This window comes from Camelina sativa, chromosome 16, assembly GCF_000633955.1.
Source record: "Camelina sativa cultivar DH55 chromosome 16, Cs, whole genome shotgun sequence".
In the NCBI taxonomy this organism is placed as follows: domain Eukaryota; kingdom Viridiplantae; phylum Streptophyta; class Magnoliopsida; order Brassicales; family Brassicaceae; genus Camelina; species Camelina sativa.
The window spans coordinates 21,395,722-21,421,541 of NC_025700.1; the positions used below are offsets into that span (position 1 = coordinate 21,395,722).

At 37.3% G+C, this 25,820-nt stretch overlaps 5 protein-coding genes and 1 non-coding gene across 12 annotated transcripts in view; 1 reads left to right on the forward strand and 5 right to left on the reverse strand.

Annotated features, from left to right (window-relative positions):
• Positions 1 to 3,464, reverse strand: part of LOC104751652 (tubulin--tyrosine ligase-like protein 12) — a gene marked incomplete in the record, with an annotated part of 5,737 nt that extends 2,273 nt beyond the window's left edge. The window contains 9 exon segments of the mRNA XM_019238603.1: positions 333 to 498; positions 610 to 751; positions 966 to 1,073; positions 1,527 to 1,783; positions 1,897 to 2,022; positions 2,179 to 2,392; positions 2,468 to 2,592; positions 2,761 to 2,994; positions 3,100 to 3,464. Of these exon segments, the coding sequence (XP_019094148.1) occupies positions 333 to 498; positions 610 to 751; positions 966 to 1,073; positions 1,527 to 1,783; positions 1,897 to 2,022; positions 2,179 to 2,392; positions 2,468 to 2,592; positions 2,761 to 2,994; positions 3,100 to 3,366 (1,639 nt within the window).
• TRNAQ-UUG lies at positions 3,504 to 3,575 on the reverse strand. Its single transcript has one exon. It is a non-coding gene; the product is annotated as a tRNA-Gln (tRNA).
• LOC104753895 (heat stress transcription factor A-4a-like) lies at positions 3,783 to 4,187 on the forward strand. The gene has a single exon (XM_010476079.1). The coding sequence runs from the start codon at positions 3,783 to 3,785 to the stop codon at positions 4,185 to 4,187; it is 405 nt and encodes a 134-aa protein (XP_010474381.1).
• Positions 4,411 to 7,940, reverse strand: LOC104751653 (filament-like plant protein 1). Of its 5 annotated transcripts, none has more exons than XM_010473649.2 (6): positions 7,728 to 7,940; positions 7,521 to 7,598; positions 6,979 to 7,070; positions 6,675 to 6,870; positions 5,032 to 6,581; positions 4,411 to 4,954 (listed from the first exon to the last, which is right to left on the reverse strand). In XM_010473649.2, exons 3-6 carry the CDS (start codon positions 7,066 to 7,068, stop codon positions 4,589 to 4,591), a joined length of 2,202 nt encoding a protein of 733 aa, XP_010471951.1. In that variant the 5' UTR covers positions 7,069 to 7,070; positions 7,521 to 7,598; positions 7,728 to 7,940; the 3' UTR covers positions 4,411 to 4,588. The 5 variants fall into 5 exon arrangements, with proteins under 5 accessions (XP_010471951.1, XP_010471950.1, XP_010471952.1 ...); XM_010473648.2 differs by having other exon boundaries at positions 6,979 to 7,133; XM_010473652.1 differs by having other exon boundaries at positions 4,571 to 4,950; positions 6,979 to 7,133.
• On the reverse strand, positions 8,810 to 12,845 carry LOC104751654 (long chain acyl-CoA synthetase 9, chloroplastic-like). The gene is made up of 12 exons (XM_010473653.2): positions 12,638 to 12,845; positions 11,792 to 12,294; positions 11,616 to 11,696; positions 11,179 to 11,433; positions 10,895 to 11,026; positions 10,645 to 10,818; positions 10,231 to 10,460; positions 10,004 to 10,121; positions 9,761 to 9,892; positions 9,535 to 9,669; positions 9,236 to 9,442; positions 8,810 to 9,154 (listed from the first exon to the last, which is right to left on the reverse strand). The coding sequence occupies exons 2-12, from the start codon at positions 12,236 to 12,238 to the stop codon at positions 8,990 to 8,992; spliced, it is 2,076 nt and encodes a 691-aa protein (XP_010471955.1). The 5' UTR covers positions 12,239 to 12,294; positions 12,638 to 12,845; the 3' UTR covers positions 8,810 to 8,989.
• On the reverse strand, positions 13,185 to 25,820 carry LOC104751655 (sister chromatid cohesion protein PDS5 homolog A-like). Of its 3 annotated transcripts, XM_019238294.1 has the most exons (32): positions 25,582 to 25,820; positions 24,822 to 25,046; positions 24,568 to 24,746; positions 24,269 to 24,455; positions 23,962 to 24,183; positions 23,566 to 23,791; positions 23,333 to 23,478; positions 23,079 to 23,236; positions 22,915 to 22,993; positions 20,385 to 20,455; positions 20,266 to 20,314; positions 19,974 to 20,162; positions 19,520 to 19,699; positions 19,153 to 19,292; positions 18,340 to 18,466; positions 17,869 to 18,006; positions 17,708 to 17,776; positions 17,276 to 17,406; positions 17,043 to 17,160; positions 16,487 to 16,621; positions 16,207 to 16,400; positions 15,992 to 16,130; positions 15,771 to 15,908; positions 15,607 to 15,693; positions 15,196 to 15,522; positions 15,052 to 15,119; positions 14,929 to 14,980; positions 14,376 to 14,462; positions 14,216 to 14,259; positions 13,936 to 14,042; positions 13,571 to 13,644; positions 13,185 to 13,407 (listed from the first exon to the last, which is right to left on the reverse strand). In XM_019238294.1, the coding sequence occupies exons 1-32, from the start codon at positions 25,675 to 25,677 to the stop codon at positions 13,372 to 13,374; spliced, it is 4,218 nt and encodes a 1,405-aa protein (XP_019093839.1). In that variant the 5' UTR covers positions 25,678 to 25,820; the 3' UTR covers positions 13,185 to 13,371. The 3 variants fall into 3 exon arrangements, with proteins under 3 accessions (XP_019093839.1, XP_010471956.1, XP_019093838.1); XM_010473654.2 differs by lacking the exon at positions 20,385 to 20,455 and having other exon boundaries at positions 22,844 to 22,993; XM_019238293.1 differs by lacking the exons at positions 18,340 to 18,466; positions 19,153 to 19,292; positions 19,520 to 19,699; ... (1 more) ...; positions 20,266 to 20,314; positions 20,385 to 20,455 and adding exons at positions 20,799 to 20,925; positions 21,612 to 21,751; positions 21,980 to 22,159; positions 22,433 to 22,621; positions 22,725 to 22,773 and having other exon boundaries at positions 22,844 to 22,993.

A 25,820-nucleotide genomic window follows, 5' to 3' on the forward strand; every position in this document is an offset into this window, starting at 1 on the left:
TATGTATTGGTCATCTGTTATTCCCACCTCTTTCTTAAGCTCCTCATCCACCTGTACACTCGTCCATAATATGTCTGCATCTTTAGGTTCATTTGCTGCAAGCAGGCAGGCAACACAACTCAGAAAACACAAAGAAAAACCCTGATTTGCCTAATGCATGAAACAGCTTTTATGATATTAAGCTGAATTTACTCCATTATCTATAAAACTAAAGATATTTAAAAAGTTGGGACAGTTGTGGTAAGTTAAAAGTTGCATTGTTTATGCATCTAATAAGGAGTTCCTAAATGAGAACTAAGGATATATTATGAAAACTGGATCAAATCACTTACTGATCACAAATTCTGGGCGTGTCAAAAATTCTTCAACTTGAGGTAGATCCGTGTATACAAGTAAAGGAGACCCATCACTATGCCGTATGCTTCGGGAAATTGAAAGATTGGAAGGTAATGAATCAAAAGCTTTAGCCTGCAGTTTCTGTTGGTATTTCTCAAACTCCTAGGAAATCAATAACAGAGAATCTGTTAATTAACAAAAATCTTGGAAGGAAATGAGAGAACAGGAAGTCTGTTAATGAAGAGAAAGCTAAAGTGGACACCGAGGAAGTACATGAATAAAATAGTTCTCAGGAGTTTGAAACCAGGCTGTGAGCCTGGCAGACCGCTGTTTGTCCTCTCCAATACCAGATAGAAAATCACGAGTGCACTCATCACCTTTTTGAAGACTTTTTATAGGCCACATTACCGAATAGCTGGAACATACAAAACCAAATAAACATAAGCATATGTCCGAGACATAAAAAGTAACATTGTTGAAAATATTTGCATACATGACACGTGAGCCCTGATCAAGAATCCCATGTCAATCCACATTACACTTAAACTATACCACATAATATGTGTTTACTTACAGCACACATGATATGAATTCAAGAAGTAGATGGAGCAGTGCAGAAAAATTTCTACCTCACAGCAGAGTCTAGTTTCCCAGAAGGCATGAAAAGGAAAGGAGCCACTTTGAAATTCGGTTCATCGCAATGCCTCAAAGCTGAACCCAATTCATCCATCACATACCTGCAAAAGTGATATCATTGCGCCACTCACACTCATCAACATCCAAATATTAAGTGCCTAAGAACTGCATACAAGACTGTCCATAAACTCTTATTTTTAACCTTTTAAGATGTAGATTGTAAACTAGCATCAAATGTTCATTCCCAATACAAAATCACACATAAAGAGACCTTTCCCTATCAAACAAAGGATTAGGGATGGGAATACACTTCAAAAGTGAAAATGGTCATTCTGATATATAAAGAGTGGTAAATCCTACAGCTTTCAGTCATTGGACTAGAATGTCACATATATCACTAAATATATCTTGCTTCAAATTCCATCCTGTATTTTATCTATTTGAATGAAAAATGATATGATAGTTTAATTGGTAAATGCAACCAGCCGTTTATTATATCAAGCAAATCCACTGCACTAATTCTAATATAGCAAACAAACAGAAAAATTGCATACCACAAAGAACTTTCATCAAGCTTTTCCTCATCCGCAAGGCGATAATTCATCGCATACAACCACATTGCACCGAGAACACGATCAACAAGAGTATCATCAGGATTTGGCTCAGGAATGCGTGGTTGGAGCATTGCATCAATAACAAGCTTTCCATTTTCAAGTATTTTAGCTGTATCAACGCCATTTAACAAAGAAAGTTTTGACAGAGCTTCAAGAATCTCTAGAGCATTGTCTCCAAGAGGTCCAGGTATGTCAACCTACAAACAAGAAGTAGCATGTGAGCACATCTCTGCATAAATATACTTTAGTTAACATTGTATGGTAACCTCAATTTGTATCTGAATACGTAAGGAAAACTTGCAACAATTACTTCTAAGGAAGACAGAGAAGGGAAGAGCTGCAAGACTTCAAATAGTTCTCCAACCGAATTCTGATCCAATGGGTTTCCACGGATATTTAAATGTGATAGTTTTGGCATCTCGTGCACATGAAATGCCTGAAAATGAAGAAAGTAATAAAGGCAGACAAATCAGATACTTAAATATCTAGAGGTCTATAAGATGCAAAATGGAGACATATATGTTCGTTTGTTTATTCAGTCAAAAAACTGCACACCCTGCCTCTCTAAAGAAAGTAAGGGGAAAAAACTGGCCTTATTGACTAGATTGTGTATTGACCGGTTTGAAAGGTCAAGTGAGGTGACATTGCACAAGGGTTGGTCTTGCTGAACACAACCAGGATTATCCTTCCCAAAAATATCTCCACAGAAACCAAGTGCCCATAACCCATAATTAGGAGTAAAACACGAGTTGTAGATTTCAAGACTCGGACAGCCTTGCAGTATTTCGTCAGCCATCTGACATTCACTGAAAAGCAAATTCAATACATGAGAAATCAATATTATCCCCACGCATCCATATGTTTAGTAAATGCATGTTTACCTCTTCTGCAGAACAGGATTGTCATTCAGCCACAAAGCCTTCAGATTCTTAAACTTCGTAACCTCTTCTATAACCACATCCGCACTCTTGATTTTGTTCCCGATAAGACTAAGCGCCACTAAATCCTACCAAAACATTTCGCAGCAACAAATTGAAGAAGTTTTAGAATCTAATTGAATTCACGCATGATATATATTATTTCAAGTTGTCTATGCAAGTCTAAAAATAAGACATCTGAGCTAAAGTCCAGCATGATGTATTGAAGGAAGGAGAAGAAAGATGTAAAGACATGCCTGAAATTGACTAGGCAAATGCAGGGAGAGCAATGAGTCATCAACAATTCCAAGGGCCTCCAACTCCAACCATCTTAGAGAGTCATATCCTTCATCTGCTGCATAACGTATTTCATTTTCTATAATCTGATCAACGGAGAGTTCCTCAGCAACTTCCTCTTCTCCAGCCTCTACATCAATGTCAACACTCATCAAAGAAGCCATCCTCTCAGCCAATCCCGGAACTTCCTTAAGCTGAAGTAAACAAAAGAACTCTAATTAGACTCTCAGAACTCTAATTTCAACAAATTAGTTTCGAAATTGTGTAAAGAGTGAGAGAGTGAAAGTGGCGTTAGTTACCTGCTTACAGGCATCGGGAAGGCGAAAAGTCCAGGCGTGATCGACAAGGAAGACGTCAGAATCTTTAGGCATAGAATCGGAAGTGAGGAGAAGCCTCCGTCGCCTATCATCATCGGAGGATTCGATTTGGAAGTAAGCGCCGCCGTCTAAAGTATCGGAAGCAAGCTTCTGGAAGAGGCGTGGGTAAAGCTTCGGCGGCAAACCCGAAGCCGCCAATAGTATCCCATGTACCTTTACGAAATCGTCGAAGCTCTCGATTTTGCTCATTCTCCTCTCTGCTCTGTCTGAGGGTTTTCGCTGCGTTCGGCGACAGAAACAACAAGAAGAAGTGGGGGAGAGTGTGTGTGATAGGGTTAATTTTGAAAAGCAGTTTTTCAAAACCAAAAAAAAAAATTGAAGCAAAGAGGTCCTACCGGGAGTCGAACCCAGGTCGCTGGATTCAAAGTCCAGAGTGCTAACCACTACACCATAGAACCTCGGATGCTTCTTCTAAACAAGTTAACTTATTTATATTCGTAAATCAACTCGAGAAATGGAAATAAAATTGGAAAAGGAAAAAGAAAAAAGGAAACTTTGTAACTTTTTATCTAAACCGTCAATTGATTCTATAGCTCATCTCTCTATAAATAATGCGACCCCTCTCGTCTGGAAACCTAGAAAACAATTTTTGGTGACTTGGAAGGATGGTTCAGAAATTTCCAAGGGGATTGTCTCCGTTCTACATCAGAGTCTATGAGGTTGTTAATGATCCTTCCTCGGACTCCATCATCTCGTGGAGCAAAAGCTACGACAGTTTCATCATCTGGAACGTGAGAGAGTTTCGCAGAAAGATTATGCCGACATGTGTTGAATTTGGTAGAAGCTTCTCATGGTTTCTCTCCAAGCTTCGTTCTTATGGCTTTAAAAAATTTACAGGGCCTGGTCAGTTGGAGTTTGGACACGAGTATTTTGTCGTAGATCAACCGGGGCTTTTGAAGTATATGATGAACGAAGCTTTGACGGCTAAACGTAATGCAAAGATAGCTAAAGCCAAAGCCAAGAGAGATCGAGTTCAAGTAGAGGGTCTCTTGCAACACTTACAAATTTGATCATCATAATAACTTCTTGTATAAGTTACTTTAGTAGTAATGAATAATCATGCTTTGTATTATATAACCGCTTTTTCTTTTATGTTTTGATCTATTGCCATTATGTATAATTTGTATATCCATCTCCTGGGGCATGTAAGCCCTTTATCTTTTTATGCAAGTCTTTGATCTTACTCTCTTATACCTATGATGGTGGCTTCTCTTCTTTTTAGTCTTTACATGGTTCTCTGAACTCTGATTCATAACAACATGACATCGAAAATTACTAGAACAACTTTTAGAAAACTGAAATCTTTAGAAACATTATCCCCTGCATACTCTAGAGTGATCTTCTAAAACCATTCAAAACAGATCTCTTTAAAACCTAAGAGATAGTCTCTCTGCCTACTGCCAAAGTTATGCTAAATCGCTAGATGTATCCCATCTTTACTTCTTGTGAATACTGTTGCAAACCCATTGCGATTCTTCTCAGAACTCCCTCGGTTTGATGAAACTGGCACTGAAACAACAGCAGCAGCGGAAGGTGATGTTTCTTTGATTGGTTTGATGGACTCCGGATGATTTCTCGTCAGGAAAGTTTCGTTCTTGTGAACCTTCCAGCTCTCTGAGTTGCTGCTGCTGCTGCATACACCGTTTGCAGCCATTGTAATACTCGGTGTATCGGTTAAGAAATCTTCAAGTGTTGCAAGAGACTGCAGCTGTTTCCCAAGTGAAGCTATTGTTTTCTGACAATTCGCAAGTTTCCCTGCAGCTGTTTCTATGTCTTCCTACACAATATATAATCAAGTTTTAGTGGAAGAAAAGGATTGTGATGAAACCACATAGCCAAAGTTTGGAGACAGACCTGTTTGATCTTGGGTTCTATATTTTCCCTCTTGATGGCGTTCTCTTGATAGAGAGAGACTTCTTCTTCAAGAACCTCACATTTTCTCCTAAGCTCATCAGAAGCAAACCTCTCCTTTCTCATGTCTTCTTCCAATGAATCAATCTTCGCGGCTTTAGTATTTACCTCTGCTTCCAATGCGATGATTTGAGATTCAACTTCTGCTTTTAGTTCGTTAACAAGTTTCATCTCCGTTTGTATCTCCTCCAGCTTCGTCTCAATTTCTTGCAGACAAACTTGAGATTCTTTATACTTATCTTTGATTATGTCAAAAGATATTTGCAACTCAGCTTTCTCAGCCTCCATCCTCTCCAACTTATCATACAGCTCCGTTTTATCACAGGCAATAGCTTTGAGCTCAAATCTCAGTGTGGTCTCCACTTCTCTGTTACCTTTAACTTCACTTTCGAGTTCATCTTTCTCTGCTTCCAACTTCTCTAACTTTTCTTCAAGTTGCTTAATGCGGCAAGTCAATACTTCTATTTCAGCAGCCAAAGATTTCTCTAAGTGAGCAACAGCCTCTTCTCTATTACTTTTAACTTCACTTTCGAGCTCATCTTTCTCCGCTTCTATCTTCTCCAGTTTCACTTCAAGTTCCTTAGTTCGAGAAGTCAAAACTTCTATTTCAGCAATCAACAACTTCTCTGCGTGAACAACAGCCTCTTCTCTGTTACATTTAACTTCACTTTCGAGCTCATTTTTCTCCGCTTCTAGCTTCTTCACTTTCTCTTCAAGTTCCTTAGTTCGAGAAGTCAATACTTCTATTTCAGCAACCAACGAGTTCTCTGAGTGAACAACAGCCTCTTCTGTTACTGATTCAGGTCCACTCTTACCGTTCTCATCTGGTGTCTCGGGCAATGCTACAAGACGTTCCATCTCAAGGAAATCACCCATGAGATCAAGTTCAATGGAAGAGGAAGTGCCCTGAAGGCTTCTCTTTTCAATCAATGTGGATGATGCCCATGAATCAGAGCAACTTACATCCATTCTCTCCCCTCCATCAGAATGACTATCTATAGATGGATGATCGTTAAACGAAGCTGATGATTTAGCCAACATACGAAGCTTCCTGCACTCAGCCTCGAGTTTTGCCACTTTCCTAATGCTATCTAACTGCTGCTTGCTTGCGGTTTCAGCTGCCTGGGTGCTTAAATCCCTCTCAATGGTTCTGATCTCTAGCTCTTCGCATCGTGCAAGAAGCTCATGTCGCAGCACCACGTTTTCTTTCGCCACGGATTCCGCCATTTGGCTAAGTTCCTCAGACTTGGTAGCAGCTTCAAGAATCTGGTTCTCAAGGCTGGTTTTAGACGACTGCAACTCCTTGGTTCGCTCGATCACTGCGTCTTGAATTAGGTGCTCTTGTTCATCTCTTGCTTGCCTTAACTGTCTAACGCACTCCTTTAAAGCTCCATCAAGATGGCTTACTCTATCTTCCAACACTCTATTCTTATCATCAGCAGCCTCAAGCTTCTCCTTCAACTCAACCACTTCATTCTCAGCTTTCTCCCACCCTTCACAATAGCATATATTCACCAAGATTAAAAAATAAAAAAGAACTCACAGAATCATAATCAAAATGCAGAAGAAAAAAAAATTGTTTTTACCAGCGACAGCTTCTTCAGCGACTTTGACATGTTGCTTCACCAGATCATCTTTAGCACTTACATTCGCAAGAGCAGCTGAAAGTTTCTCAGTCAAAGTCCTTATACTATCTTTCAAATCCTCATTTTCAGTTTCTTCTTCCAAAGAAACCGTTGATGATTGTATCTCATCATCATGAGACTCCATTGTGCTCTCAGGCTTGATAAAAACATCAGTCATCACAATAATCTTTTAGATACAAAAAACATAACATCAAGAAAAGAAAGAAAAAAAGAGAAGCAAGATCTCTGTTCTTTTTTATCTTACATGAATTTGAGAATCCTTCTCAGATAGTGAAGACACTGACTCTGATTCACCAAAGCTTATCTCAGATGATTCTCTCTTCCGTTTCTCCATTTCTGGTTCCCAAGACCACAACAACAGTATATTCAATCAGCACATAACAACACTAGACTCAGGATCTGAAAGAGAGAGAGAGAGAGAGAGAGCACAGACATTGGATTCTTTAAAAATGCTGAAAGTTACATAAACAAACAAAGTCAAAGAAGAACAAAAACTTCAAGATGAAGAAAACTGAGACCAATCACCAAACATGCAAGATAAGAGAAAAATCTTGAATAAATCATTTAACACACACACTAAATTATTAGAAAACTGATTTTGTCTTTATTGTAACAAATGTGCATTTGTTGGTTCCAGATGTCCGTTTCCATAATCAAAAACAAACAAAAAACAACGGTAGAGAAAAAGCTACAAGACGAAGTAAGTAGAAAGCTCAAAACTTTAAATTTGAAACTCAAATGCTTCATTCATTTATCAAAAAATGGAACAATGAGTTTGAAATCTACCAAATCCAAGAGAATCAAATAGATACGACAGGTAATACAACAGTGTTGAGTAAGTAAAGTCTTAATCTTCAAAAAAACCTGCAATAAACAAGGTTGAGAGGTAAAACACAAAAAAAAAATCCAAACTTTGGTACATTTGAGAAACACAAAGTTGGTTTAAGGAGAGATGAACTAACAAAGGAAGAGAATATTATGAATTTTAAATACCTTTTTGTCTGATATCTGAAGAGCTTTGAGATCCGAAAATGCCCCAATGGAAAAAGAAAGAAAAGAATCAGCGATTAAACAGACAAAAGAAGAAAGTTTTCTTCTCCTTCTACTGTGCCTGGAAACACTATTACGATTACTAACAGCGACAAGGCAGAAAGAGAGAGAGAGAAGGATAGAGAATTCTCTTTATCTTGTTTTTTGCTATTTTTAATTTTCTAATCTTTAAAAAAAAAAACATTTTTTCTTCTTTAATTCAAAAGATAGAAAGAGAGAGAGAGACAGAGAGAGAGAGAGCATGTGATATTCTGTATGTGGAGCTGTGAACTCAAAGTCTCAAACATTTAAAACTTTTCAGCTTTTATTTTTAATATTTTTTATAATGGAATTTCTATTATAATAAAAATGTAAGATAGTAGTAAAACGTATTTTTCGTAAATTTGAATTGTTGTTGACATTAAAAACCTATGTGTAATTTAGGAAAAAAAATAATTACGAAAAAATTATTGACAATAATTTAGGAAAAAATTTAAAAATTAATTACGGCCCGCGAATATACATTATTGACAATAATTTAGGAAACAATTAATTACGAAAGCAGCTTTTGAATTTAAGGATGTTGTTGTAATAGTTTAAGCTAAAAGTACTAACGGAAAAGGTTATGTTAATAATAACGGGACTATTTTCTTAAAAGAGGCTCTCTCTCACGCGTCTCGCTGACGCTGGTCAATTCTCTCACTCTCTCACTCACTTCTCACTGACAAAATCAGTGAGATACACAATTTATCCGACGGCTGAGATTGAATCTCTTCGGCTTCCTACTTTACTTTACTTTACTTTTTTTAACTCTTTTAAATAGAAAATACAATTCATTAATTTTACACACTAGTATTAATCTCAATACCGAGTAATTTATTAACTCCTACGCTCCAATTTATCTTTTCTTAATTGTTGGGGCAGTTGGTAAGATTACTTTATTTTCACTTCTAATTTCAATTAATAGCCTCTTTCCTCTTGTCGTTTATCTCGAGTCCCCAAAAAAATAACTAAGCTACAATTATTATACTACTACTTATCTGTACTGGCTTAATTACAGAGATTAATTTATGACTTGGTTTGATAAAAAGGCCCATTAAGTTGTAAAGACTTTGGTCCCAAAGCCTAAAAGATTGTTGGAGACACAACTGTAAAACAGAAACAAGTTTTGTGCATCCTGCTGTGTCTATGGAACACACAAAGTAGAGTAAGCGGAATAAGAAAGTTTAGGCATATAACTTTGTGAGATCTTCTGAGAATTCCCTCCTAATTACATCTCTTTTAAGCTTTAGTGCTGCTGTGACTAAGCCCGACTCTGGCGTCCATGGAGATCCCAACAATTTGATCTTTGCTGGTATCTCAAACTTCTCCAATCTCGATTGTTTACCCGACTGCAAACACACATATATATTGTATATTCATAAAAGGAACTTTCAGAGGGGACTCAAATCGCTGGGTAGCAATGAACATACCTTGACAAGAGACGCATACACTTCTTTCACGGCTTCTTCTTTCCCGCACAGTTCGTCGAAGTTGGCAAAGTCTATTCCTTGCTTTGAAGCCCAACCTTCAAGTGTTTGTTGGGACGCGACCACAAGGGCCACACAGTAACTGTAGAATGAATCAGCATGAACCATTATGTTTTCAACATAGGGACTTATACTTAGAGCAGCTTCCACCTGCGGAAAAAAAAGAGTCTGTTAATAAGCTTATCTGGAGAACTGAGTAAAGGTGAAATAAAAGAGAAGTTTCGGTTTTGAGTAGACTATACTTTGCCCAAGGAGACATATTCTCCATGCTGAAGTTTCACAATATCCTTTTTCCGGTCTATTATCTCGAGACAGCCATCAGGGTGAAATCGCCCTATGTCTCCTGTATAGAACCACCGCATCCCCTTTTCATCAACCTTTGAACATCCAAGTGTACAAAACAGTTAGAGGTAAAGCCAAACCAACCAATTCTTCAACATTGCCAAAACGAATGATGTTGATTGCTACCTTGTACACTTCTTCTGTTTTCTCCTCATTTTTGAAATACCCAAGCGTGATATTTGAGCCACCAATTACAATTTCACCACGGGGCATTGGCTTGTCATTGGTTAGATACCCGCCTTCCGGCCAGTCTACTAGCTGAAACAAGATATAAGCATATATGATCATAAGAGACTACGGCATGCAAATTGATAAAGGACTAAAAGCTAACAAAGAATTAAGAGTGGACATATCAGGTAAAGAGGTTACCTTTACAAAGGAGCAAGGAAGTGGAGCACCCACCCGACCAACGGATGTGTCATCGAACTCAGAGAAGGTTCCACCAGCACAAGTCTCTGTGAGCCCATATCCCTGGCCGATTGGAGCCCTGAGGAATATCAGAGTGTTAGATCATAGAAACGGCAAAGGAACAAAAACATAAATATCGAAGGTTGGAGATGAGTGAGCCTCAAGGAGATATTCAAGGATGCTTTTACCCAACGCATATGTTAATGAATCTCTGAGTGTCACCAGAAAGAGGGGCACCACCAGAGAGCAAATAGCGGATTTTGCCTCCCAAGACCGCACGGATTTTACCAAACACAAGCAGATCCCATAGAAGCTTTTCCAGTCCCCAGGCTCCAAACCAACTTCCATTGATGGCAGATAATCGCCGAGCATATGCAAAGTCAAACAATTTTTTCGACAATCCACCCTTTGCGTCAACCTGATGATCATAAATAGTCGGTGGTTATTTAACTATAAGGTTATACTCACAAGAGGATGGAGACAATTTCGCGCATCTTGGTTGCTGGGAGGTGGCTGGTGTCATCTAAACAACTAGTAGAGCAAAAGCTACGTAGAGGATAACCAGTCAAAAGAATTTGGATGTGTATCTAACATGCACGAACCTTTTTGCGGACACCATCCCGGACACGATCAAGAATGGCTGGAACAGCTGTCATTATAGTGGGCTTAAGTGCAGTGACATCTCCTTTGGTACCCTTTTTTATCTTGTTTGACGTATCCGTAAGGGTCAAGGGAGAACCATATCCAATAGCACTCCCAATAGTAGCCATTACGCTCTACAACAATGATTTCAGGCCGTATTAAGATTCTCTGAAAGTGAATAAATCATTGGACAATAAAGTTCTGAGATACCTCAGCTGCTAACTCAAGGATGTGAGCCAAAGGTAAATATGCCATGTATATATCCCTCTTTCCAAGGTCTGGAACAATTGTCATCACTGCTGAAACTGTAGCTAGGACATTGCCATGTGTCATCATAACACCCTACACAGTTTGGGAAGTGGGAAAATCAGTATGAGTAAATTTTTGCACAACCAGTTACAAATAACTGATACGACAATTTTGAGACCCATAGGAAGAAATCTTATTCTGAAACAACAGATGTGAAAGTATATTTTGTTTGAAAACCTTCTAACCTTGGGAAGTCCAGTGCTTCCACTGGTGTACATTATAACAGCAACATCTGCTGAGAGGGGAAAGTTCGGATCCACAGGGTTTTCGTGCCCAAGTTTCTTCACATCAGCAAATGAAGTTGCCATCCAATTACTGTTCACATCAGATGGGAACTCATCATCCATACAAATCACACGTTTCACAGTTTCAAGCTGGTGGCCTATGTCCATGAGCTTTTTCAGTTCTTTGTTACCACATATTACAGTTGTGACCTCTGTCTGGAAAGTAAAAGAAAGGAGATCATGAATATAAAAAAAGGAAAGCCTACACAAATATGAAAATTCTTAACCACAGGATAACATAAAGCTCATTCTACCCTATGTGAATATCATAATCATACCATACTGTATGTATAAGACGCCATATGAAAGAGAAAGCAGAGAAGAGAAGCAATGGGTACCTCATTCAGCGAGTGACAAAGAGCTTCCTCTCCCAAAGATGAATAGATAGTTACCACAGTGACGTTGCGCCTGAAGCAACCCTGAAACATTGAATCACACAGGATATTTCATACCTGTACCAACAGTGCATTCGGATTGAGGCAGAGAAAACAGGAAACAAAAAATGGGAAATCACCTGTAGGGAAATGAACCACTCTTCTCTAGTATCTGCGAAAATGGCAACACGTTCTCCCGTCTTGTGTCCAATCTGAACAAGGCCAGAGGCGAAATCACAGACAGCTTCGAGTGTCTTGGCAAAAGTGAGCCACTCGTAGTCGCCCAAATGAAGCTTCTCAAATGTTTTACCATCATCACTAGTCTCAATATCTCTAGAGATCAGCTTCCGGGTGCCAAGGAAAACTTGGTCGCTGTGAGCATTACAGGATATCTCAAAGAGCTGCGGAAGCGTTGAGATATCTTCCCAATGGGAAGTAACAGGATCAGCAAACCTGTGATTCCTAATGGCGTAACCTTGTTCACCACCAACATCAACAACAACACCTCTTTTTTTATCTTTCTTAGATTTCTGAACCAGAAGCGTTAAAGCCAAAGGCACAATAACACCAGCTGCATAAGGAATCATCTCTCACTAAACCCACCAAACAAAAGAAGAAATATATGGCTAATGAACACCTCCACCTGAAACCAAAACCCCATCACAAATTGAACAACATTATTAACATAAATCAATTTCACAAAATAAAAACAACTCTAAAATACACGCGATAGCTGTAGTATTACAGAGAAGAGCTACACGAAAGTAAAATCACATTCGCTAAGTAGAGCTCTCTCGAGAACTAAGTGTGTATAACTACATTACAAAATCGAGTTCAAGTTTCAAAAGATCTGAGAAAAAAAGACGAGTGCTAGAACAAACTAATCAAGCCTAAAAAGGAGAGAACAACACACTTCCATGAAACAAACATTCGAAGAATATAATCGGGAATGTGAAGCATAAGAAAGAGAAGAGAGTGGAATATACCGTGATCGGAGCAAAACGAAACCGGAGAAGACGTCGGAGATAACAATTATAAGAAAAAAATAAATAATAATAATAATAATAAGAGCAGCGAGCGCGAGGCTCCAATTTAGAGAGGAGGAGGAGGACAGAGAGGACAGAGAAGAGTGAAGGGTATAATGGTCCTTTTTAGCGGAGACGTCGAGAGGACTGTGGAGGCGGAGAGAGAGACAAAACGAAGAATATAAGAAAGAAAACAAAATAAAAATAGTTTTTGAATTTTATTTAAAGGGAAGATAAATAAATAAACCCACACACGTGGAGGGATCAGTCAGAAGATCTGGACCGTAGGATGTGTTATGTTAGGTCATCGATCTGACAAACGGCCATGCAAATAACCTCTTCCAGTTGGTACGCCAAATCTCATTGCACAAAACGCTCAATTCAGGTCAAATTTCGCACCTAATTTCACGACCAATCTAACTGCCATTTTTGAGTTTCAACAATACTTCCAACTAAGAAGACAAATAAATTTTTGAGGAAATTAGGAAGATTTTGGTTGAACTTTAGATACGTATGAAAATTAATTGACCTTCTAAGTCGAGAAACAAAAAAGTGAACAACTTTTTCTCTTTTTCTTTGGTTGTGGGTCATCAACACTTTTAACTCTAGACAATGGATTCGTTAAATTATTTTGTACGAGGTGATTTTATAAACATAATTTAGGAACTCCGTTTGCTATAGAGATGATCATCTTCTTAAGAAGTTCTCTGTCTCCGACTTCTTCTGAGTCCCTGAAAAATTGAACTATTACATTAACAGCTTTTTAATCAGAGACAGTATTCTGATTACTGATTAGAATTATGATCATTGAGTGGTGGTCATATTAGCAGTGTTAGAAAGAGAGAAGCAAGGCTTTCTCTTATACTACCGAGTTTTAAAAGAGAGGAGGCTTACAATATTGTCGCTTGCGTCGGTCACTTCTGAAACTGATCCTTCTCCAGAAACCGAATTTCCTTTCTTTGAGTTTGCTGACATTATGAAACATGGGAGTCTTGATTAGATATCAAATCCAAAAGCAATCAAGAAAAGCTTTAGCATATAACAAATTGTCAACAAAATTTGAAATTTCTTTTCACTTATGAGACGATAATGTTCTCCATACTATGGAAGACTCATTCATTGTGAAAGCTAGACATAGTTAAAGGAAGCCGCATGTGTTTATGCTTCCACCAGGATGGACTCAGACACTAACGAGACAAATATCTCAAGTAGCCTTACGAAATGGGCAAAGCATAGTTGAGAAGTTTGCAACAATTTACCAGCTGGAGGATTCAATTTGGTCGGCAACTTTTTGTTCTGGTGCTTTGCTGTCGTTTTCTGCTTTTGGGCATTAGCCTTTGCAAGTGTATGACTAATTCCAGGGACGCTGCAGAAAGCAAAGTATTTTCGCATAATCATTAAAGATGACATGGGAAATGGGCGTCAACAACAAAATCAATGATATCCAGTGGAAGGAACAAAAGAACCATCAATCTTATAAGTTGATAAATGCAATCAGAGATTCAGGAGTTCAAAGAAATTTGGTTGATCTTAACCTACCAATTCTGAGAACCAAACGATTCCGTCTCCTTTCCCAATATTTCCTGGATAACGAAAATTCAAACAGAGATCGTTACCTATTGTACTGGTGTCAAGTTCATTTTAGGTTCCGAGGTGGTAGCACTTGAATCATGGATTACACATATAGCATTCCACGTACCTGTTGCTGCAAGGATTCATGGCTCAGGGTCTCCCAGCTCTCGCTATCCAAGCAAACCAATTCAACATCCCCATTATCGAAAATAATCTGCAACAAAGCAAAACAAAAGCCATGACACAGACTGCAGCAGGAAGAAGGCAGAGAAGGGGCCAAAGCAAAAGGTTCGCAAAGATGTACGCTATTCGAGTTCTATACGACCACCTTCGACCATAACCAGCACATAGAATCAAGTGGTTATTTGAAGAAAAAATACTAATGACCCCTTCATACTACGGAGTTTCAACCGAAGGAACTCAATAGAGCATGTTTAAAGTCTACATGAATACAGTGTCATCCGAATATAGCACAAAGGACAATTAAATGACAATACATATTGTCTTGTCAATCATCTCATCATATGCCAAGGATCTGCAGTGAAGAAATATTCCGCACTAAAAAAGTATAGCATTTGATAAATAGTTTCTTACTGAATTAAGGCAACACTCATGGGGATGGATGGATCAAGAGTCATCAACGAAAAAGTAGAATAAGGATTTCGATGTCACATGCATACCTTATGAGAGTTGCTTTTAGAGTTAAACTTTTCAACAGTGCCCGGATAGAAACTGGTAAAAAAGGACAAAAATATATTACAGAAGCTCCAACATATATTTGGTCGAGTATAAGAAATTTCTACCATCCATCTGCGGGAGAGAGTAATTTAATCCGCTGCCCAATAATTGCTTCGCCGTGGTTGCTGATATCCTGTGACAATTATTAACTGGTATCACAGGAAAATATGGATAGTTATATAAAGATCTAACATATATAATGTAATTACCTTTAAAGCAGATACTACCCCGGAGTGTTTGGAAGATGTAATTTTATTGCTTACACTTGCGTCGATACTCTCCTTTGAACGAGTATTGTGTCTTTCTAGCTTCTTTATAGGAATTTCCGACTCAACTGTTCTCAAAGATTTGGAGTTACAAGAAATTTGTTCTCCCTGATGAGTTCGCTTTCTGCTACACCTCGTGTTGTTTTTGCTGGCTTCAGTTGAACCAGTAATCGAGGTTTCGATTTGATTGCCCAATAATGGAGGTAAAATTTTATCTTCCGAGCCAACTGCTAGGCTATCTTCTTGACACCTCCGATCATGCTTGGAGAGCTTTTAAGTATGCAGAAACAGGATTAGAAAAGTTAAGCAGGCAAAATGGTAGAAGGATAGTAAAATGTTGCAGTGTGGATATACCAGGGAATTCTGTGATTGGAATATATGAACTACTCTTTCAATGAAACTTTGTTTCAAGGCATTTTGGGCAAGAGACTTAGCCTTATTCTGCGGAGTGAATTCACGAAATCATAAATTTTTGTTCATGTCACAAGTAGAGTTTATTGACACAATGCAGGACTTGCCTGGTTATTCGTTATGCTAGTGAGACTGTACAATGATGATGGCAGCAAAATTGACCGTGGGGTTTGTGGAGACGTGACTACATTACTATTTAATATGTTGACAGCTGAGTAACCAATATCAGCTAGAATGTGCAGCCTCTGCAGTTCAGAGGATAAAATAATAAGGTATATGAATGAGAAAGAAGCATATGTATAATTCAGTGCTATCACTCCACACTTACAGGCGTTTTACGAGAATCAACAGCATCCTCAGCTCTTTTAATTGCACGGAAGATACAAAACAAGAAAGGGGCGGTTTCCTTGATTGTATAACCATTATTTTTTATACTAAGTAACACCTGTAAGACCGAGAACAGAGGGCTGCCAGAGGAAATAAGTGAGAACAAAACTTCAAAATGAAACCAACCACCATAAATAGTAAGAACAAAGCAATTACCCACAAAAGCGAGCATAGACATGCTCTTCCCTGCAGTCTTCTGAAGGGAACTCTGGGTCATGTGCAAGAACATGAATTAGGAACACTATCATGTAAGCTGGACTATCAGTGAGTGATTCTCCTTGATCTAAATCCCGACATGCTCGAGATTCTCTTGTAGCATTGTTGATGAATCCATTGATGTATCTAAATGACTGAACAAAAAGACAAGAAATTTCTCAGAGAACCTAAAGGATTGAAACAACTAAAATACTCTGAGAGAGGAGTATGAGAAAGTTACATCATTTTGCAGATCTCTGCAAGGAGTAGACACAGAAAACGAAAAAGCACATGCATATCGACTGGGTATCATATGTTCGGTCACTAGCTTGTGCAATTTGGTGAGAAAAGTCTTGGTAATAAAGGCGTTGGAATCCTAGCAGATGACAAAATTAAACGGTCAAAAAGACAATCATAAACCACGTAAATACAACTTTCTAAGCACAAATATCCAGTACATGAAATCAAAGAAAGCAATTTAAAGGCAGACTGCCCTCACTGCCGTTACAAAGTTAACACTACAATAAACACCTTTCTTTCAGAAATAAATTACCATACACCTAAGCCTATACAATGAGAGCTATTTTTGGATACTTCCCATATGAAACTGCAAGGATGGATACTCTCATAAGTGACAAAAATGTAGGATGCAGTACGTAGCCACTGTAACAGACGACTCATGACTTACCATCACTTAACAAAGACAAATTGAAAAAAAGCAGTAGAAATTATTAGGATAATATTCAAGAATGTTTTCTAAATTGTATGGTTGTTGTGCAAGATGGAAGTCACTTTACCTTTGCCATCAAAATGGTAAGACGGAAAATTTCAGGAGAAATATGAAAGTCCCATTTCCTAGAAAGCAATAGAACAGCTTTAGCAGCAGCCAGTCTAACATTAGCCCCTGTGTCATCGCTACAAATTTCAAGAGAAACTGATTATGGAACTGTGAAAGCTCATTAAAATGACGGCTTCATGTTAAGAGCCTGTACAACATGATTGATTTGCATAACTATCCAAAAGAATATACCATGACTTGATGCCATCGTGTCCTTGTGATTTTAATGTTTTCTTCAAAATGTCTAGCAAGTCATCGATCTTCCGTACGACTTGACCATGACGAGGCAAGAAACTTTTCACAAGTGTTTTGAGCCCATATATCTGCCAAAGACAACAAGTCAAAACTGAATATAGCTCATCCTTCTATAGCTAATAAAGGTATAGCATCATTCCTCACAATAATGTGATTCACATTTTCTATATGTGGCAGCATTATTCGTAAAAATTCTGGAGTAAAGCATGAAAGTGCTGAACTTCTTCCAAAGTACACAAATAACTTGCAAATGTTGAGCAGAAGCATTTACCAACAGTCACACTTGTTCTACTTTGGGTCTAATAGTAAAGTGAATATTCTCAGAAATAATAAATGGGAAGCAAAAGTGTTTCTTTCTCCACCACTTGCCTTAAGCTTGCAAGAGTTGCAACAACCAGAGGACTGATCACAAGGCAGTTGACTGTCAGATGGTTCCGCCTATAAATATTAACATCAACAATTAGAAAATTAAACAGAAAACAGAGAATTAGCTGGATATCTAATGAAGAATAGCACCTCTTGTCACTTACTTGAAAAACTTGGTATATGTAGCTGGTGATATCTTCATATATATTGTCATATGCCAAAACAGAATATTGCCCAACACACGCCAAAGACTGCAAAGTTGTTGGAATGTTCCGTCCAGCCAGCAAAGAATCCAAGAGCATCTGAGTAAAAAGAAAGGCAAATCAATCAACGTGACAACACTCAGTTTTCTCTAAAAACGAAAACCATCACTTATTCAAAGGAAGTACTGTGAAAGATATGTGCACACAGCACTGTCTAATATATTAATCTATACTCCCCCTACAATCATCGTCACATCATCACTTTAATAATGTCACTTGCGCCAAGAGTTAGGTTCCCAAGAATGTAAAGAGCAATAAATTTATACGCCAAGGATTTTCCCATGTTAGTTCCATAACATACACATAAATGTGAACAAGTAAATGTGGGGTAAAGGAAACTAACAAAAAAAATCAGGTTGCATAAAAAATAACCTCGCATAACTCGGAAAAGACAGATTTATCAGATGATCCAGCCAATGAACCGATGGCAGAAACCGCATATTTTGCCTGAGAACGAGTACCCTCAAGACACACCTTCTCCAGAACAGGGTAATAGTCACTGCAAAGGGAAACCAATGTCTAAAGTATGTCTAGTTCTCATTAATCCATAAAACAGATATTTGTTGTCTATGTATGCTATTACATAAGCCATATTTAAGAAGAACAATATATCTTGAACAAACTTACAGCATCTAATCAATCTGACAAAATGTATTTACTATTCAAAAAAAATTAGACTATATGACGTGCCTATATCTAAAAAATTTGTATCATGAACCTTACGAGTATGTGGTCAATAATAGACTTCTTTAATTATTTTTGCATCAAACAACTTCTATTAACTATGGAAGGAGTACACTATCAGAGTACAGAGCAAACAAGAGGTATAACAGTTTAAGCCTAACAATTCGCTAAGTTTATGTATGAGCAAAACATATTTGCAGTACGGGGATAAATGGAACAGTAAGCGCTAATTGATTCAAATCCATTAAAATCATTTACCTTTTGCAAATTGTTTTATTTACTTTGTGTCTGGGTAAGAAAACAAAGTATAAAAAATGCCAGGTTGACAGATTTCTCTAGCAAGACTTTTGCTTTAGCAACACAGATTTTCTAATTTTTCCTCCAACTAGAACAACGTCTTTAACATATATCAAATAGACATACGAAACATACAAAAATGCCACATAATAATAACAAATTAACCTAAACCCATTATAAGTCAAATAGTGCAGAAGAGATTACCCGAAGTTGACAGATATGTAAGGAGCTGCCTTTGATAAAACTACAGTTAGCTCGTCAGCAGCTGGATCATTCTCCTCTAGTAGCTTCAGAAACTGCTTTTCTGAACCTCTCAGGTAAGAAGGGAACATGTTGAGAATAACCTGATTCAGGCAATCAGTAACAATGTCTCATTTGCATATTCGAAGACGATGTAGGCAAAATAGTAATGCATACTAAAAACGCTAATATACCTAAAAGAAAAGTTTAAATGTTATAGAACAAAAGTTAACAAGGGACACCTAAAATGAACAAAGAATAGATATCAATTCGAACAAAAATAACTTAAATGAAAGGATAATAATCACAGGATGCCAGCATCTTTCCTTACCAGAAGAAGTTTGATGGAAGCAGCCTCCAATTGAGTGTTAACAGAGGTGCTGCCACAAAGCTGATTCAAAAGACACTGAACATGCTCTGAGCTAAATATATTAGGCGAACATTTTGTAGAAAGTATGCGCAGGAACTCAAAAAGAGAATGTTTAGCACCGATCGTCTTGAGAAACTTCTCCTGAAAAATAAAAATAAAGAACAATAATGAGAAAATGGTCAACACACTAAAGCGACTATTTATTTTCTTCATTCTGAATCCCAATGTATTTCCTGTAAAATATCTTGCTGATACTACTAAAATGATGCATCACTGAATATGTCAAGAATGGAAAATAGTAGATATTCATGATATTGTAGATGTTTCACATAAAATGTTATGCATTGTGAAGAAATTGAACATAAAATTACACTAGTAAATAATTTCTCTGATGCTCAGAAAAATTAGAACTTACTTTAATGATCTGGGCATTTGTGGATGACAGTTCATCCAGCAGTAAAGTTAAAGCATCAAAAATTGATGCATCCCTCATTTGGTCTAATTTTTGAAAGAAATCTTCTGCCTCAGAAGCATCTGGAAAGCAAGCTGAAAGCTTTACGAAGTAGCTCTTTTTCTTTCTTTGCGCTTCTTCTATATTGCCATCCTAGAGCAAGCATCAGATTAATAAAAAATTGAGCAATGTAAGGTTTGTGACTCCCTCAGAATCCATGAAACAACAAAACTTAAGAGAAAAGTGTAAAACAGACCTTAGATGTCCTCCAGAGGGTTAGGCAATGCCGCAATTCATTTTGCAACCTGGAAACATACTGAGTGAATAACTAGAAAGACTTTTAACCTACATTTGATGGTGAATTACTATGTCTACCTTCTTTTCTGAGATAAAATTGAATTGAGTGACTTCAAGTGGATATTATTCATAATGGCAAAGCATTGGACCCAGTGCCGCATCCNAGAAAGGCAAATCAATCAACGTGACAACACTCAGTTTTCTCTAAAAACGAAAACCATNCTTTTGGGACCTAAATGATGCATAGAACTATATTAATTTTTCAGAAATGTTTAGAGAAAGAAAAAAAACAATTCAAGGATAGTATATTAGGGTACCTGAATTCTTCACAATTTTTATCGCAGCAAAGTAGCAAGATTTTGCATGGGATNGCAATAAATTTATACGCCAAGGATTTTCCCATGTTAGTTCCATAACATACACATAAATGTGAACAAGTAAATGTGGGGTAAAGGAAACTAACAAAAAAAATCAGGTTGCATAAAAAATAACCTCGCATAACTCGGAAAAGACATATTTATCAGATGATCCAGCCAATGAACCGATGGCAGAAACCGCATATTTTGCCTGAGAACGAGTACCCTCAAGACACACCTTCTCCAGAACAGGGTAATAGTCACTGCAAAGGGAAACCAATGTCTAAAGTATGTCTAGTTCTCATTAATCCATAAAACAGATATTTGTTGTCCATGTATGCTATTACATAAGCCATATTTAAGAAGAACAATATATCTTGAACAAACTTACAGCATCTAATCAATCTGACAAAATGTATTTACTATTCAAAAAAAATTAGACTATATGACGTGCCTATATCTAAAAAATTTGTATCATGAACCTTACGAGTATGTGGTCAATAATAGACTTCTTTAATTATTTTTGCATCAAACAACTTCTATTAACTATGGAAGGAGTACACTATCAGAGTACAGAGCAAACAAGAGGTATAACAGTTTAAGCCTAACAATTCGCTAAGTTTATGTATGAGCAAAACATATTTGCAGTACGGGGATAAATGGAACAGTAAGCGCTAAGTGATTCAAATCCATTTAAATCATTTACCTTTTGCAAATTGTTTTATTTACTTTGTGTCTGGGTAAGAAAACAAAGTATAAAAAATGCCAGGTTGACAGATTTCTCTAGCAAGACTTTTGCTTTAGCAACACAGATTTTCTAATTTTTCCTCCAACTAGAACAACGTCTTTAACATATATCAAATAGACATACGAAACATACAAAAATGCCACATAATAATAACAAATTAACCTAAACCCATTATAAGTCAAATAGTGCAGAAGAGATTACCCGAAGTTGACAGATATGTAAGGAGCTGCCTTTGATAAAACTACAGTTAGCTCGTCAGCAGCTGGATCATTCTCCTCTAGTAGCTTCAGAAACTGCTTTTCTGAACCTCTCAGGTAAGAAGGGAACATGTTGAGAATAACCTGATTCAGGCAATCAGTAACAATGTCTCATTTGCATATTCGAAGACGATGTAGGCAAAATAGTAATGCATACTAAAAACGCTAATATACCTAAAAGAAAAGTTTAAATGTTATAGAACAAAAGTTAACAAGGGACACCTAAAATGAACAAAGGATAGATATCAATTCGAACAAAAAATAACTTAAATGAAAGGATAATAATCAGAGGATGCCAGCATCTTTCCTTACCAGAAGAAGTTTGATGGAAGCAGCCTCCAATTGTGTGTTAACAGAGGTGCTGCCACAAAGCTGATTCAAAAGACACTGAACATGCTCTGAGCTAAATATATTAGGCGAACATTTTGTAGAAAGTATGCGCAGGAACTCAAAAAGAGAATGTTTAGCACCGATCGTCTTGAGAAACTTCTCCTGAAAAATAAAAATAAAGAACAATAATGAGAAAATGGTCACACTAAAGCGACTATCTATTTTCTTCATTCTGAATCCCAATGCATTTCCTGTAAAATATCTTGCTGCTACTACTAAAATAATGCATCTCTGAATAAGTTAAGAATGGAAAATAGTAGATATTCAAGATATTGTAGATGTTTCACATAAAATGTTCTGCATTGTGAAGAAACTGAACATAAAATTTCACACTAGTAAATAATTTCTCTGATGCTCAGAAAAATTAGAACTTACTTTAATGATCTGGGCATTTGTGGATGACAGTTCATCCAGCAGTAAAGTTAAAGCATCAAAAATTGATGCATCCCTCATTTCGTCTAATTTTTGAAAGAAATCTTCTGCCTCAGAAGCATCTGGAAAGCAAGCTGAAAGCTTTACGAAGTAGCTCTTTTTCTTTCTTTGCGCTTCTTCTATATTGCCATCCTAGAGCAAGTATCAGATTAATAATAAATTGAGCAATGTAAGGTTTGTGACTCCCTCAGAATCCATGAAACAACAAAACTTAAGAGAAAAGTGTAAAACAGACCTTAGATGTCCTCCAGAGGGTTAGGCAATGCCGCAATTCATTTTTCAACCTGGAAACATACTGAGTGAATATCTAGAAAGACTTTTAACCTACATTTGATGGTGAATTACTATGTCTACCTTCTTTTCTGAGATAAAATTGAATTGAGTGACTTCAAGTGGATATTATTCATAATGGCAAAGCATTGGACCCAGTGCCGCATCCTCTCCTCAACTGGAAGAAGGCGAGGAAAAAGATCATCGGAAAGCACAAGCTCCAACTTTTGGGACCTAAATGATGCATAGAACTATATTAATTTTTCAGAAATGTTTAGAGAAAGAAAAAAAACAATTCAAGGATAGTATATTAGGGTACCTGAATTCTTCACAATTTTTATCGCAGCAAAGTAGCAAGATTTTGCATGGGATTTGCTCAAAATGTTCATTTATTGTCATGTCTCCTTCTGAACACTTGTCACAATAATCTTGATATACTTCTGTCAGCTTCTGCAGAGCAGCCTTCCTAACAGATATCTTTGTCAAACAAAAGCACAATATAAAATAAGGAGGTGAGTAATCTGGAAAAAAATAATTCCTTAGTCACACCTCATATACTGCAACTTAGAATACCTTCTTATCCCGAAGCCTCTCACTAGCTTCAGAAATCAGATTCAAAGGAACATACTTCATATTAAATTTCATAATATCACAAGCAACAACCACAGCCTGTGTTCGAACTTTATCATCAAAATCTAATAGGCGTTCTTGGATAGCAGCTGACACATAAAATACGAATAGAGGACACCAGTTAGAAAATAGGCAGAAATGAATGCAAAAAGAGAAAGTAGTTTCGGAAATATTACTGAGAACTCCAGATGTTTTGTTTCCAGACGGATTCGCAAAGTAATACTGTTCACCACATTTCAGTGCAGCCATTCTGACATCTGCAGATTTATCTGAGAATCTTCTCAAGAACTCTGCATAAAGATCTTGATATGTCTCTCCGTAAGAGCTAAGACAGTGCTTAGGCTGTGCAAAAATCCTTCCAGCTAAGTTAAGGGCTTTTATTCGCACATCGACCTGATCAGTCTGCAGACATAGAAAAAACGACCCTGGTGAGTAACCAAAAAAAACTCAAACATGAATATAAACGCAAACTTAAAACAAAACAGGCTATACCTGCTTAAATAGCACAATTTAAACAATCTCATAGAAAAATTAGAGCAAATGTTTATAAATACGCAAGTTTGAATATGTACCAGTAGCTCTCGGGTCAATTTCGGGATAACTGCTAGCAGCATCTGGGGAGCAATTAAGGAGATCTTAAATATGATTTCGTGATAAGAATATTTGAGATTGGTCTGGATGGAATCTTTCTCCAGAAAACATGACGTTAAAAAGCTGCAAATCAACGCCTCGAGCTTGTCGGTACAGCTTTCAATGAGAGAACTGGCAAGCTTATCAGCAGCAGAAGTTGTATCCTGTAAGCACACGAGAATCAAAACATCACCTAATCATTTTGGAAACCATAATCAATCAATAGAGATAATCGTTGTACATCCATACCTCTCCCTCCTTCACAAGATTTTCCAGAATAATAATGACAAAAGCCGAATCTGCCTCTTCCTCCAGAATATCAATCATTATCGTTAAAATGTTGTTAAATAAATTTTGCTGTGTTTGCTGCGCGCTAGCCTTTCCCTGCTGCGTTTTACTATTTTTCTGGTTAGTTAAACTCTGTTGATGATGCCCACTGTAAAGACAAGGGCAAAAAAAAAAAAAAAACCATGTTAATGCAGTTCAACTACGAAATTATAAAATCAAAGTAGCCACAAAATCACGGAGTAAATCGTTTCATCTCTTACCCTACAAGAGAGAAGAACTTCCTAAACATCTCGTGAGCTAAATATTGGTGCTCGTCTAGCATTAGAAGACAACATTTCAATCGAGAGACTGTCTCCAAGATTTTCACCCTCTTGGAGAAATAAGGGCTTACAGTATCAGATAGCTTAGAAAACTCAGCAAGAAAGAGATCGAAGATATCCTGAAATCGAGATACGACATGTTAGTGCGAGTAAACGAGAAAGAAATATGTTTATTGGGAAGGAGTCGTAATTACCCTGAGATACTTGTCTTCAAAAGGTAGCTTAGGTGCTAAAATCCGAAAAAGCTCGGAGACACAAATAGTGACCAAAAGACTCACGTCATTATCATCATGTTTAAGAAGTCCATGATTTATAAAGGATTTCTTCAGAGGTCTTAACTCAACTTCTACCAGTTTCAGACCTTTCTCCTTGTTGATGGCTGGAGGCTGGTCGATTTGTGACAGAGTATTAGCAACTTCCTACAAAATTCACAAAAAAAAAAATATATGACAGAGTCAGCATATTATTAACTTGATTGAAGGTGGTGAACGCTAAGTATTTCCGATCTGATTAGAGAATATATATATAAAAATCATATCACCAGAACAAAACAAAAAAAAAAAACAAAAAAACGCTCAAGCCATAGTAAGATCAGCGATTAGCTTACAGGTAAGCGTAGATTACCCAGAGAAAAAAAATCGATTACAAACATGCATAGGGAGAGATGCAGTTAACTCAAAAACCCTTGAGCAACAAGCTAAACCGCACGAGAGAGAGAGAGAGAGATGAAGAAATCTTCACAAACCCCACTCAAATTCAAGGAATCAAGCTTTTTACGGAGTGATTACAAAAAAAAAAAAAAAAAAAAAAAAATTNATTGTAAACAGTGAAGAAATCAAAACCTAAAAGTGATGAAATCGAGTAAACTAAAAAAAAAACCCAGTAAAGTAGTGATTTCATCAGAATATGCTTAAGAGAAAGCAAAAAAAAAAAAAAAAAAAAACCNAAAAATACCCGTAATAACTTGACCAGAGAATCCTTATTGGGACTAGATAACTGAAGCAAACGAGAACCCAGTTCGGAAACTTTCTGCGTCGGCGTTTTCTCCATTCCGGTCTTCCAGCGCTACTTGAAATCGAAATCAATAAAAGAAAAGAAACCCTAGAAACGCCACGTGGAGTGAAGAAGAGAGAGCGAATCAGATTTCCCACGGCGAGTCTCCGATGAAAACGGAGAGGGAAGCTTTGGGCGGG

Excerpts from the sequence above, each read along its gene's own strand:
- LOC104751654 (XM_010473653.2), bottom strand. The coding sequence starts at position 12,238 with ATGATTCCTTATGCAGCTGGTGTTATTGTGCCTTTGGCTTTAACGCTT. Across the intron at positions 11,434-11,615 it reads TTTGTCACTCGCTGAATGAG|ACAGAGGTCACAACTGTAAT; the intron begins GTACCCATTGCT and ends TTTACTTTCCAG. Across the intron at positions 10,819-10,894 it reads TCCTTGAGTTAGCAGCTGAG|AGCGTAATGGCTACTATTGG; the intron begins GTATCTCAGAAC and ends TCATTGTTGTAG.
- LOC104753895 (XM_010476079.1), top strand. The coding sequence starts at position 3,783 with ATGGTTCAGAAATTTCCAAGGGGATTGTCTCCGTTCTACATCAGAGTC.
- LOC104751653 (XM_010473650.2), bottom strand. The coding sequence starts at position 7,068 with ATGGAGAAACGGAAGAGAGAATCATCTGAGATAAGCTTTGGTGAATCA. Across the intron at positions 6,871-6,978 it reads AGAAGGATTCTCAAATTCAT|CCTGAGAGCACAATGGAGTC; the intron begins GTAAGATAAAAA and ends GTTTTTATCAAG. Across the intron at positions 4,955-5,031 it reads TAGAACCCAAGATCAAACAG|GAAGACATAGAAACAGCTGC; the intron begins GTCTGTCTCCAA and ends TATATTGTGTAG.
- LOC104751655 (XM_019238294.1), bottom strand. The coding sequence starts at position 25,677 with ATGGAGAAAACGCCGACGCAGAAAGTTTCCGAACTGGGTTCTCGTTTG. Across the intron at positions 19,700-19,973 it reads CAAATGCCCAGATCATTAAA|GAGAAGTTTCTCAAGACGAT; the intron begins GTAAGTTCTAAT and ends TTTATTTTTCAG. Across the intron at positions 15,523-15,606 it reads TCCAATCACAGAATTCCCTG|CTCTCCAAGCATGATCGGAG; the intron begins GTATATCCACAC and ends CATACTTAAAAG.